Consider the following 13,677-nt stretch of genomic DNA (forward strand, 5'->3'; position numbering starts at 1 on the left):
AAGCAAGAGGGCATGAGAGTGTATAAATCATTCAGGAACCTGTAGGCTGACCATCTGACTAGCATAGAAGGTCTGGCAGAATGGCAGAAGGTGAAACTGCTAAGGGAAGTAAGAAACTGATCCTAAAGGGTTTTGTATGTCATGGGATTCTTCCCCCAGGCTGTAGCTGCCATTTGTCTCTGAAATACTTAAAGAGAAAATTAATTTTATTTGCACACCTGCTATTCTTACAACTGTTTCCAAATCCTATGTTGTTTTACTTCAAACAGTAGTTTTACGTGTCCTTTTGCCAATTTTCTATTCATCGCCGTCTTGCTGATCGCTGTAACAGAAACTACCATTTACTGAGTGCTTACGCTATGCCAGATACTGTACTAAATGTTTTAGATAAATTACCTAATTAAGTCACAGGAAAGAAGCAGCACAGCTCTGGAGTCAGACCAGGCTTCAAATCTTACTAGATATGTAATCCTGGGCAAAGGACTTAACCTTACTGAGTATTAAGCTTCCTCATCTATGAATTTGGAAAACCCCCATCTCCTTCACAGAGCGTTTATAAATTTTAATGAGATATGCAACATATTTAATACATGCAGTTGGCTTTCCATAAATTATAATTGCTATTACTGTGGTGATGTCACTTATGCAAAAATATAACCAGTTGATGTCTACACGTGAAACCAGCAGAGGGAGCCTCTATCCATTTCTGGCTCCAATGCCAAGGTAAGTATACCTAGTATGGATATATCTATCTCTGAAACAAAGTACAAAACAGGATAAAAACTGATTTGATGGTGGTGTCTAGACGGGACACAGGGAGATGGGTTGGGGAGAACACTGGTAGCTTCAGTAGTATTGGTAATGTTGTTAATTGATTCATGAATGTTCTACTGTTATGCTTTAAAACACATAAGTATTCTTTTATATATGCCAAATAGTACAAAATATTACACTTAAGTGATCCCAATGCATGTGTACCTACATCCCTCTACCTCTCGTTCCCATTTGGGAGTTCAAGACAGAATTACCATATCTCTTCCTTATATTTTTATCATACTTCCCTTGGACCTCTCTCACAGCAAATCAATGCTGCCTTTCATTACAGTCATTTCCTGTGTTAGATCTAAGCTTCCTAAAGATATAGTCAGGTTCTTACACATCTATAACAGCAGTCAGCACTGTGCCTCAGGCTTATTTGTCAAGTTGCACTATCCTTTATTTTCTCTTTACAATTTGAAATATGAATACAACCATATTGGAAATATTTTTACTCATTAAAAATTTGTAACTTATTAGGGAGACTGACATATCCAGTAGTTGAAAAGAATGAGTGAGATCTATATATCATTATGCAATCATTTGCACCTCAAGTCAATAAATAAAAGGGCAAGGTGCAGGATGATGTACGTATATTTCATACATGTGCTTATCTATGCACAGAACATTTCTAGAAGGTTACATAAGAGACTGGTAACTGTGACTGAATCTAGGGAGAGAGCCCGAGTATCTGGCATCAAAGGGAGACTTATTTTTTACTGCATATATCTTTTTGTACTATTTAATTTTTTGTCATGTGAATGTATGACTTTTTCAACTAAAATAACAGCTTAATAATTTACACTTTCAGTAAGAACATATACACACAAAATACTCAAATCAGATCAGGATAAGGAGCAGTTTAACAAAAGAATAAACTTTATGTTTATCAGTTATATGGTTAATTACTGTATAAGTAATTAAAGTGATTACTTATTAAAGTAATTAAAGTGAAGAAATCACTGTGGAGTGATATGACCAGGAAAAGATTCACAGTGTAAAACACGGTCTAAGGAAAGGCTTCACAGTGTCAGTAAGGAGGGCTTGACCTAGACCTCAAAGGAAGAGATTTGAATATGTTGAGAGAGGGGGAGAAGGGCAAAGTTCCCTCTGGCTGAAGCAAAACTGTGGGGTAGGGCTGGGAGGCACAAGACCTGGGCTTTAGTCCTTTGACCCTAAAAACTAGGCTCTTGGGCAGGTCACTCTTTCCATCCCTATATCCATTGCTGGGTCCCTAAAACAAAATGTAATCAATGATCCCTTGGGTCCTTTCCAGTTCTCAAATAATATTCTACCTCCTTAATTATAATTGGGAAGAAAGGTTAGGGCTAGATTTGGGGACATCTTGAATGCCAAGGAAAGGAATTTAATAGTTTGGTCAGAGGAAGCCAGTCAAAGTTTCTGAAAAAAGGAGTATGATTTAGGAAGACTGAATTAATACATGAGAGTACAGGGTACAATTTTGGTTATTATCATTATTAATTTGCCATCATTTACAGGGTAGACAAGAAGGGAAATAGAAAACTAAACTTGGAGATCTGCAAGATTCAGAGAAGCAAGAGATCAACACGGCCCCAGAACTCAAATGGCACTCCTGAGTAAACTATGGGACCTCAGGTTTGTTTGCAGCCCTAGAGATGCATTCCTCTAGGTCATCTGCCCCAAGTTCTTGCTTGCTATCCTCTTTCAGGGTCCTGTTGATTAGTGTTCAGCGTCAGGGAGCATTCTGAGCCTGAAAAGTCATTCTACTCAATCACAGTGTCAGGTTTTGTAAAGGTTTCTTCTACAACTTGACTCTCTCTAGCACTGAATTTTCTAGGTAGCCGGTACCAATTTACACAGATTTAAATATTTCTGCATTTTATTAAAAATTTCTTAAAACTTATACATATACTATATATCCATAATGACACAATTAGAAAATACTGACAAGTACAAATTTTCAAAAGATACCTTTAACCCAGATACAACCACTGTTAATATTCTGTTTTAATGACATCAAACTTGAAATTTTAAGGAAATAGTTTTGAGAAGGTGATTTGCTTTGTGGCACTGTGGACTGACCCTCATTTAACTTTTAATGTGCCTGCTCTTTTTTCAGATCTCCAGTTAAAGGATCACCTCCTCATAGGCAGAGAAATTCTTTTTCACATTGTGCTCTACCCCCACAGGACCTACATGCTAAATTAAGCAACAGTAATGTCATTCAAATGATGAAGTAATGATTAACTGCCCCCAAATTACCTTTCAACATATCACTCTCATGCTCAAATACCTCTAATGCGTTCCCTCTGCCTGAGAATCACTTTCCAACTCTTCAATGAGGTGTTCAAGGATCTCCAAAATGTGATTTCACCCAGGCTTATCTGGATGAAACTCTCTGCAACAACTAGTCTAGATTTTTTTTTTATCCTATGCACATGCCATACTTAACATACTATGTGCCTTCGCCTGCTTTTGATTTCCCATTCCTGGAATATCTTTCCCACTCTGCTCTCTATTCAAATCCTATTCATTCTTCCAAAGTCCAGTTCATGACAGCCTGTATAGAATTTTCTCCAGTCATTTCAATGCAGGTTAAATGCTCACTCATAAGCTAAGCACTATCTATAAGTCTAAAATACTCATTCTGGCACTTAATGAAATAGTTTCCTATACTTTCACTGTTAGCTAAAATATCGTGTAAGTATTTTTCTTACTGTTCTAAAATAATTTCTAAGTATGATGAAGGAAGAGACCACGCTCTATGCCTCTTTTATATCACACTAACACCCTATACAGTACTGCATACAGAGTAGGCACTACTCATTTAATTACATAAAAATGAACAAAATGAAGATAATGAGCAATTCTGTTACTTGACCAACTTCACTTTACAGCATGAGGGACACAGTAAAGGAGTAAAAGGAAGAGATTCTCAAGTTGAATAGGGAAAAGTATTCTTTTGGGATAGGAAAAGGGGCTTCCCGGTATGGGGAATGGAATGATTTGTGTGGTAGGAAGAGAGCAAGTGGCTGGTGAAAAAGATAAACGAAGAGTGAAAATCCTGTTTAAAAAGATGAGAAACAGACGGCGGCGGGGGGGTGGGGGGGTGGGGAGTACCTAGGAAGAAAGTCTGAACTTAGGAAACAGGAGCAACAGTGAAGTATTGGGAGAATAAAGGCAAGAGTTCTATATATGCTTCAGCGTTTATATGAATGTGGCTCTCTAGAAAATGAAACTTTCAAATTAACCCTAAACTCTGAAATTCAACTAAAAAATATGAAAGTAGGGAGTCTTGCCTAATCTTAAACTTACAGAAAAGTAAACAAATGAGAATGACATATTTGAAGAGCCTAATCACAATACAGGGCCCGTGAAACAAAAGCCAAGTAAGTGCACCTATCCTGGAATCCTCAAATTATATCTGAGTATCATGGCCACTGGGGACTCAGGTTGTCAATATAACTATTAAAAATACATTTCTTACCTTTGTCTTCTCCCTGCTCACCAATAACCCATACTTGTTTTCCTGCTAGTTGTGCCTTCAAAACATTTGTAATAATGTATTGTAATCTCTGTGAATCCAGATTACATCCGATTCCAATCACTCGATTTGTAGGAAATGCACTCAGTTTCCACGTCACATAGGTCATGATTTCCACTAAAAATTGCACACAAGGTAAAAATGTAAAGATTTAAAAAATATACTTCTAGTCTAGTTCATAAACAAAATAATTATTATTTTAATAAGCATACTAGAGCTTCTACATATTCTTCTTAGGTCCTAAATGCACTTTTAGGCATTTTTAATGTATATTAAAAACACTAACCAGGTTTCAACATGATTTTACATAACTTTGTTGTTAAATATAAATTAAGAGTGGAAAATAGATATTTTCCTAGTTAAGTAAGAAAGATGAAAACTAGGCATAGAAAACCAGAAAAGAATATTTGTATTTCATTGATCAAGGTCTTTTTAATATCTTTAAAAAATTTTTTTAAATGTTTATTTTTGAGAGTGTGCACACAAGCACATGAACAGGGGAGGGGCAGAGAGGAGAGAGACAGAATCCCAAGCAGGCCCTGTGCCTCCAGCATGGAGCCCAATGCAGGACTCAAATTCATAAACCACAAGATCATGACCGGAGCTCAAATCAAGAGTCAGATGCTCAACTGACTGAGCCACCCAGACACCCCTCTTTTATACCTATCTTAAGGTGAATTTCTATTTTTAAATTAAAATAATGATCATATACTACCACCATGCAGTGCAACATTATGAACAAACAAAAACACAACTACTTTTTTCTGCCATGCCAAAAGGACATCAGGAATGAAAGAGATCAGTGTCCCTCAACCTATTACTATAGGAAAACAATCAAAATGCACACCATACCCTTATACTGGGAACATTAAGAAAATCTGTTCATCAACTGGAGTCTGATACCACTTAATTCTTTGATAATATTTCTTTTGTAAGTAAACCAGTTCTCAAAATACTTTGCAATATACAAAAAAGTTAGAAACACACATTGACACGCCCACTAACATTTTACATTTTAGAATTAACAAAAGGTCTTTCATATAAACCGCTGCATTTTTCTCTTCGGTGTGTAACCTTTTTCTCACTGAAGAAGACATGGCCAACAACCTGGAACAGAATGATGGTGATGTGTCATAAAAAATCCCAAGTTAAAAAACTTCTAGTTACTGTGAGTCATAAGAAGTAACCGGTTGACAGAATATGGTTGTACTGTATTGCTCAGTATAAGAATAATTTGACTAAATAGTCTAGTTGTCCTTTTATAATATAGTTTTATGACTTTTATCAGTACTGGCAAGTCTATTCATGTACTGGACCATCAGATTAATTTAAAATAAAACCATTTACCTGGTTGAGATGCAACGAGCAGGACGCCATGTTGACTATAATGTCCCAGAGCAGGGACAAGGGCTCTGAACATATCCACATTGCTTTGTACCACATCAAGGTAGGACTGAGAACTACCCAAAGAGTTGACTGTGAAGATCACCACCTTGGAATGAGCAGAGGCAGACAAATCTAATGAATAAAAAGAAATAGTCTGAGCTCAATATCTAGGTTTTCGTCAAGTTCTTGTTCTTGTTTTTCTTATTCTTTTCTACAAGTGGAGAGCCTTTAGGTATATTGGCCTTCCAGATCAATCCTATATCCATAGAAATATATAGAGGGCTGAGGTTTGTCTCCAGAAAGATAATTAAAAGCAAGAGTGTATTTCAAAGGGAGAAAGAGAACAAAAGGGGATAAAGAAAATAAAGTGCAGGACCCAGAAGCTAAAAATAAGGATTTAAGTTTTTCTATAATGCATAACTAGGAGAAATAAGTAATACATAATAGGCAAAATGAACCTACAATCAATTAAGTCACTAATTTTTAAACTATGAGTTTAGGAGCCCTAGAATTCTTTGACAGTGACTCACAGGCCACATGGAAGGTGTGAGAATATGTGGAAAGAAGGCTGGTAGGCACAGTTCCACACTGTTTACTTTGACCTCTCTAGGCAGAGTAGCTCTGCTTGTGTCTGTTTTACTTACGAAGGATTCTACTCCAAAGAGGAAAAAAAAAATGGTTGGAAAATCTTTGTATCAAGATAAAATATCTTGGCCAATTTTTTATAGACTTCCTTATACTGAAGCCAGTATCCTTGGTTTTAGGTTCCTCTTTCAATGGGGCCTAGGTAAGCAACTGTAACAACTTAAGAAAAGCTTTTCTCTAGACTTGTTCCTCTGATCTTGAAGCACACAATACGCAATTTTACAATTTTACAACTACGTTACTCTCTATTACACAATGTGCTTTATAGTTAAATACGTGTCAAAACAGCAGCCAGGCTTTATCAGCATCAGAGACAACAGAAAAATAACACAGTAGATGGCATTAGTCAACAGTTGTAAATTAATATTAGCATCCCAGGGAGACAAGGAGTAGATTCCAGTGTTTATATTCTTAATTAAGCCTCTACAGCCATCTCTCTAAACCATTTTCAGAAGGAAGCACTTCTGCAATACATCCTCTGGGACATGTACTTTCCAAGTTTAGCTCCTATTCTGACACTGTCGTGGGGATAGTAGATCCAAAAACTGAGTCCTGGATTTTATTTTATTTTTTTATGTCTTCCTTTTATTTTGAGAGACAGAGACAGAGAGTGAGCAGGGGAGGGGCAGAGAGAGAGGGAGACACAGAATCTGAAGCAGGCTCCAGGCTCTGAGCTGTCAGCACAGAGCCTGATACGCGGCCTGAACCCACGGACTATGAGATCACTACCTGAGCCAAAGTCAGACACTTACCAACTGAGCCACCCAGGTGCTCCGAGTCCTGGATTTTAATTATGGTTCTTCATGAATACTCTTTTTTTCTTTTTTAAAGTTTTTTTAACATTTATTTATTTTTGAGAGAGATACAGTGTGAGTGGGGGAGGGGCAGAAAGAAAGGGAGACACAGAATCTGAAGCAGGCTCCAGACTCTGAGCTGTTAGCACAGAGCCTGACGTGGGGCTCGAACCCACAAGTGGTGAGATCATGACCTGAGCTGAAGTCGGGACACTTAACCGACTGAGCCACCCAGGCGCCCTTCTTCATGAGTACTCTTAAATAATTCCTGTGTTCTAGAGTTCACAGTAGATACCCAGTGATGAGTCAAAACCTCAAGAGTTGAAAGGTATATAGTTAACACTTCTGGACCACTTCTATATGCCAGGTACTATTCTAAGAGCTTTCTATATATTTACTCATTTACTCTAATTTACAACACACTACGGGGTCATAGCCCCTATGTTACAGATGAGGAATATGAGGCATAGAAGAGTAACATAGTCAATCATAGAGCTATTTGTAGCAGACCCAGAATCCAAGCCCAGGGAACCTGGCTTGTAGAGTGCTGTTAAGCACTATGTTGTATTTAGAAACTGAGTCCAAAACCCTCATGAAGATGAGGAAACTGATGTTTAGAGAGATTAGGTGACTTGTCCATATTACCAAATTATCAGTGAACAGTTCAATTTATGACCTTAAAATCTGGTCCTAACCTATTTTGCCAGGATCATTTTATTTTCTTTCCTCCCTTTAGCTTCCTCTACTTTGAATGATACATATGCCATTGCCCTCAAGGTTGCCTCATGAATAAATAAAGTAGTAGCTGTCTAAAAGGATTTCAAAAGTACAAGAAAGGCTTCGTACTCCATAGGTTTCCCAAGCTTACAAGCCTTTTATTCTCTTCCTCTGAGCCTAGAAACTAGTATTTCTTGTACTCTCCTATGTAAACCTTTGGCTCAAGTAGAATTGGGCCCTATTCTTCCCAGCATATCTCTCTCACTTCCCTGATAGGACTTTTTTTTTCTTTCTTTTTTTAAAAAAAAAAAAATTTTTTTTTTAATGTTTTATTTATTTCTAGGAGAGAGAGAGAGACAGCGTGAGCAGGGGAGGGTCAGAGAGAGAGGGAGTCACAGACTGAAACAGGCTCCAGGCTCTGAGCCGGCAGTCAGCACAGAGCCCGACGCGGGGCTTGAACCCACGAACCGCGAGATCATGACCTAAGCGAAAGTCGGACGCTTAACCGACTAAGCCACCCAGGTGCCCCCCTGATAGGACTCTTATTCAAATTCTTTCTTCCTTTTTTTATGTTTATTTATTCATTTTTGAGGGAGAGCATGCATGTGATCCAGGGAGGGGCAGAGAGAGAGGGAGACAGAGAATCCCTAGCAGGCTCTGTGCTGTCAGCTCAGAGTTGGGACATGGTGCTCAAACTCACAAACCATGAGATCATGACCTAAGCCAAAACCAAGAGTCAGATGCTTAACCGACTGAGCCACCCTCGCACCCCTCAAATTCTTTCTAGCTGGCATGTTTCTCACTGCACTCACCACACATTAGGTAGATATCTGTTTAGCTATTTACAATATTAAACATGTTATGAGCTCTGTGAGAGCAGGGATTGTTTGTGTCTTACTCATCTTTCCATCTCCAAGATCTAGAGACTTAGTGACAGCCACATTCAGCACCTCCCCACAAGAGCAATCCAAATTTCCCTAATCCCGGTACACCTACCACAGACCTCCATCCTACTTAGCCAAAAGTAGTACCTCACTCCACTCAACTCCAGGAGTGCTCACTGTCTATACCATTCTCTCGGCAATTAATCATATATTGCCTCATTGTTCTCTTGTCATGAATCACTGTTTACATCTTCCACGTGTGTCTTTCCATCTAAACTTTAAGCTGCTTCCATTTCTATCAATCTCCTACAGTAGTTTTTAAATACTCAGCTGGGTACTTAGGCATAACTTGGGAAGTGTAATAAAATCACAGATAACCCCATGTTCTGAAGACTTATTTCAATAAAGGGAAATACCACTCAGGAATGCAACTCGCCATGTGATTCTTAACCACAGTTAGGTTTGGTGAATACTGCCCCACAGACAACTAAATTCTTTGTACCTCGTAGACACTCAAAATTTTTCTTGGACTCTTCCTTCTCAGGTCTTCCCTTAGAAGTTGATGATTTAACAAAAGACCCAAATAGCCATTGCACTCTTGAGAAAGAAGAACAAAGCTGGAGGTATCACAATCCGAAATTTCGCGATACCTTACAAAGCTGTAGTAATCAAAACACTATAGTACGGACACAAAAACAGACACAGATCAATGGAATAGAATACAGAGTCTGGAAATAAACCCACACTTTTATGGTCAATTAATCTATGACCAAGGAGGCAAGAGTATACAGTAGGAAAAAGAAAGTCTCTTCAACAAACAGTGTTGGGAAAACTGGACAGCTACATTCTAAAGAATGAAATTGGACCCTTTTCTTATATCATATACAAAAATAAACAAAATGGATTAGACACCAGAGGTGCATGGGTGGCTCAGTCAGGCATCTGACTCTTGGCTTCAGCTCAGGTCTTGAAATCACAGTTTCATGAATTCAAACGCCATGTTGAGCTCTGCACTAGCAGCACGGAGCCTGCTTAGGATTGTCTTTCTCCCTCTCTCTCTCTGCCCCTCCCTCTGTGCTGTTCCTCTTTCAAAATAAATAAACTTAAAAAAAAATTTTAATGGATTAAAGACCTAAATGTGAGACATAAAACCATTAAATTCCTAGAGGAAAACATAAGCAGTAATTTCTTTGACATCAGCCAAAGAAATATTTTTCTAGATATGTCTCCTCTAGTAAGAGAAACAAAAGCAAAATTAAGCTACTGGGGACTACACCAAATTAAAAAGTTTCTGCACAGTGAGGAAAATGATCAACAAAACAAAAAGGCAACCTACTGAATTGGAGAAGATATTTGTAAATGATATAACTAATAAAGGGTTAGTATCTAAAATATATAAAAAATTTATGCAACTTGGGACACCTGAGTGGCTCAGTCAATTAAGTGTCCAACTTTGGCTCAGGTCATGATCTCACGGTTCATGAGTTCAAGCCCCACACAGGATTCTGTGCTGACAGCTAGAGCCTGGAGCCTGCTTCAAATTCTGTTTCTCTCTCTTCTCTCTGTCCCTCCCCCACTCACACTCCTGTCTGACTGTCTCTCTCTCGAAAATAAATAAACATTAAGAATTTATGCAGCTCAACACCAAAAAACCCATCAATCCATTTAATGGGGAGACGACAAGAATAGATATGTTTCCAAAGAAGATATACAGATGACCAAAAAATTCATGAAAAGATGCTCAACAATGGTAATCATCAGGGACATGCAAATTAAAACTGCAATGAGATATTACTTTACATCGGTCAGAATGGCTAAAATAAAAAAGATGAGAAATAACAAGTGTTGGCATGGATGTGGAGAAAAAAGGAACCCTCATGTAGTGTTGGTGGGAATGTGAACTGGTGCAGTCACTGTGGAAAATCAGTGTATGGAGCTTCCTCAAAAAAATTAAAAATAAACTTAACATATGATGTAGTAATTCCACTACTAAGTATTTACCCAAAGAAAAAGAAAACACTAATTCAAAAAGATCTATATTTATTGCAGCATTATTTACAATAGTCAAGATATGAAAGCAACTCAAGTGTCTACCAATAGACGAATGGATAAAGAAGATATGATATAGACACACACACACACACACACACACACACACACACACACACACAACAGGAATATTACTCAACCATAAAAAAGAATCTAGTCTTGCCATTTATAACAACATGGATGGACTTAGAAGGTATAATGCTAAGTGAAATAAGTCAGAGAAAGGTAAATGCTGTAATTTAAGAAACAAATGCTAAGTGAAATAAGTAAGCAAACAACTAAGGAAACGAGACAAACAAAAACCCAGACTCTACTACAGAGAATAAACAGAGGGTTACCAGAGTGGAGAACACTGGATGGAATAGGTAAAGTAGGTTAAGAGTAAGCTTATATTGATGGAAGAGTAGGTGAAGAGGGTTAAGAGTAAGCTTATTGATGAACACTAAAAAATGTATAGAATTGTTGAACCACTATATGGTACACCCAAAACTAATATAACACTGTATGTTAATAGTACTTGAATAAAAAATAAAATTAAGTTTAAAAGAAGTTGGTGATTTAATATGGAGGAAAAAAATTTTACAGTTATACAGAAAGTGAGGAAGAACCTTAAGCATGATTATGTAAAAATATGATATAACTTACAAGGTTAAGGATCATAACAAAAGTTTATTCAATAATAATTAGTTTGATACACCTCTGCCCAGGTTCCTGTCATGCCAAGGGTAATTATACTAGGCCCTAAGAACACAGAGTGAATGACATACTGTCCTTGCCCTTGATGTAATACGGTAGGGTTCAAGGGTTAGAATGGAGGACTTCAGAGTGAGATCTCCTGCTCCAAATCCTAACTTTACCACTTACGTATTAGCGTAGCGATGTTTCCTCCTGGGTCAGAGGCACATCTGGACCTCCAGGACAGAAACCTCTTACCTCTATCCCAGCTGCACAGGAAGCCCAGAAAACTGCATACTTCTTGCCAAGCCACTGGTTCCCAATCAACAGGCCCTAGACCAGTGCTTGTTTACTGACACTGGGGGACATCAATCCAATATCAAGCATGTCAAAGGACCCAGCAAATATTTCATGCTCCCATATACTACTGTTCTCACATTATGAGGATGATGCTGATGAATGAAATACACATTGATTTTAAGTCACTGCTGAATTATTTTATTCAAAACCATGGAAAATCAATCCAATCAAAATGTCCAAATGCTGTGGAGACCTCACAGAAGTATTCTAGCCAGTATTATCAGTATGAATATACTGGAGACAGTATAAATATTTTCATTTCTCTGGTATATTGCTAAACCATTCTAACTGTAATAAAATTACATAAAAACTTTCTTCAAATTATTTTTCACTAGGGTGCAAAATTTTAGAAATGGTGATGAGCCTTAATTTAGAAATTGTGTTAAATCGAGAGCTACTAGAAATCTTCCTATATTGGCAGGGGAGGGAACTACCAAAGAATGGCTTCTCAGAAGCTTTGAGAATTATTTCAGACAATGACTAGAGGGGATATTTTTGTCTGATGAACGGAGGTAGACTTTTGTTTTAATGTTAATTTTTAAAACAAGAATACTCATATTAAAAAATAACATAGGAAATCACTGTTCAGTTCAAGTGAGTGCCTTTAACGATTACTGCCACAGTGGTCTGGGTTTTGGAGCTGTACAAACAATGTTGAAACTTTCTAAGATTTACCATATGTGGCAAACTAAGGCCAAGAACTAAGTATGTTATGCCATATCTCTCTCTTTCAGGAGGATTGTCTTAAAAATAAAAAGTAAATCTATTGATTAAAATGTGTAAGAGAAAAAATGATACAACATAAATTCCAATATCAATACTAAAATCATGAAGAGTAATACGTGGTTTGGCATTAGGATTATTCTGGAAGGCTTCCTAGGGAAAAGGTGACTCAAGTTTAAGTATGAAAGACATGTTGAGGTTAATGAAGAAGTATTTATTTGGGGTAAGCATAAAGGAGGAAAGGAGGCAAAAAAGGGCTTAAGTCAAGAGTTTCAACTTCAATACAGTGAATTTCAAAATTTTGATTGTGACCTATACCATGAGATGGACATGCCATGAAATACGTTTTCTATCGCAACCCAAGACCCAATATATGCATATGTATACATATATAAAACAAAAACATTACAGAAAATACTCTTAACACTACTCTGATATTTTCTGTTGTTCTAGTTCATTATTATAAAATGCTGGTCATGGTCCAGTGTGCTGATTCCACAATCTGCAATAATGTTACTATTTATCATTTTTAGAATCCTTTAATGAGAATAAGAATTACCTGAGCTACTTATCTAAAATGTAGATTCCCAGAAATTCAGGATCCATAGGCCTAGGGTGGACCCCAGGTATCTGTAATTTTACGGTGGTTCTGATATAAGTGATTAACCCACAAGCCACGTTTTAAGAACCACTGGCTATTGAGCATATTTTGCTTTGCTCTATATATCAACAACACATTATTTTTAAATGTTTTTTATTTTGAGAGTGTGCACACATGCATGAGTAGGGGGAGGGGCAGAGAGAGAGACAGCGGGAGAAAGAGAATCCCAAACAGGCCATCAGCACAGAGCCCAATGTGGGGCTTGATCCTACCGTACAAACCAAACTGTGAGATCATGACCTGAGGTGAAATCAAGAGTCAGATGTTTAGCCAACTGAGCCACCTAGGTGACCCAACAACACATTATTTTTTTTTTTTTGAGGAGCAAAATTTTTAATTTTGTTTTGTTTTAAAATTTTTTTTTTTACAAATAGTTTATTGTCAAATTAGTTTCCACATAACACCCAGTGCTCATCCCCACAAGTGCCCTCCTCCATGCCC

General features: G+C 37.5%; 1 protein-coding gene across 7 annotated transcripts in view; it reads right to left on the reverse strand.

Moving 5' to 3' along the window:
- UEVLD (UEV and lactate/malate dehyrogenase domains) overlaps positions 1–13,677 on the reverse strand; it is a 47,444-nt gene that overhangs the window by 6,562 nt on the left and 27,205 nt on the right. For 5 of the 7 annotated variants that reach the window (XM_039236784.1, XM_039236782.1, XM_039236783.1 and 2 more), the window contains 2 exons: positions 5,690–5,860; positions 4,286–4,459 (listed from right to left, as the gene is read on the reverse strand). In XM_039236784.1, the coding sequence (XP_039092715.1) occupies positions 4,286–4,459; positions 5,690–5,860 (345 nt within the window). Of the gene's footprint in view, positions 1–4,285; positions 4,460–5,689; positions 5,861–13,677 lie in introns of those variants that run through there. The other 2 variants (XM_039236785.1, XM_039236788.1) reach the window with 2 other exon arrangements.

Source organism: Hyaena hyaena, unplaced genomic scaffold (genome assembly GCF_003009895.1).
Source record: "Hyaena hyaena isolate Hyena2069 unplaced genomic scaffold, ASM300989v1 scaffold_116, whole genome shotgun sequence".
In the NCBI taxonomy this organism is placed as follows: Eukaryota; Metazoa; Chordata; class Mammalia; order Carnivora; family Hyaenidae; genus Hyaena; species Hyaena hyaena.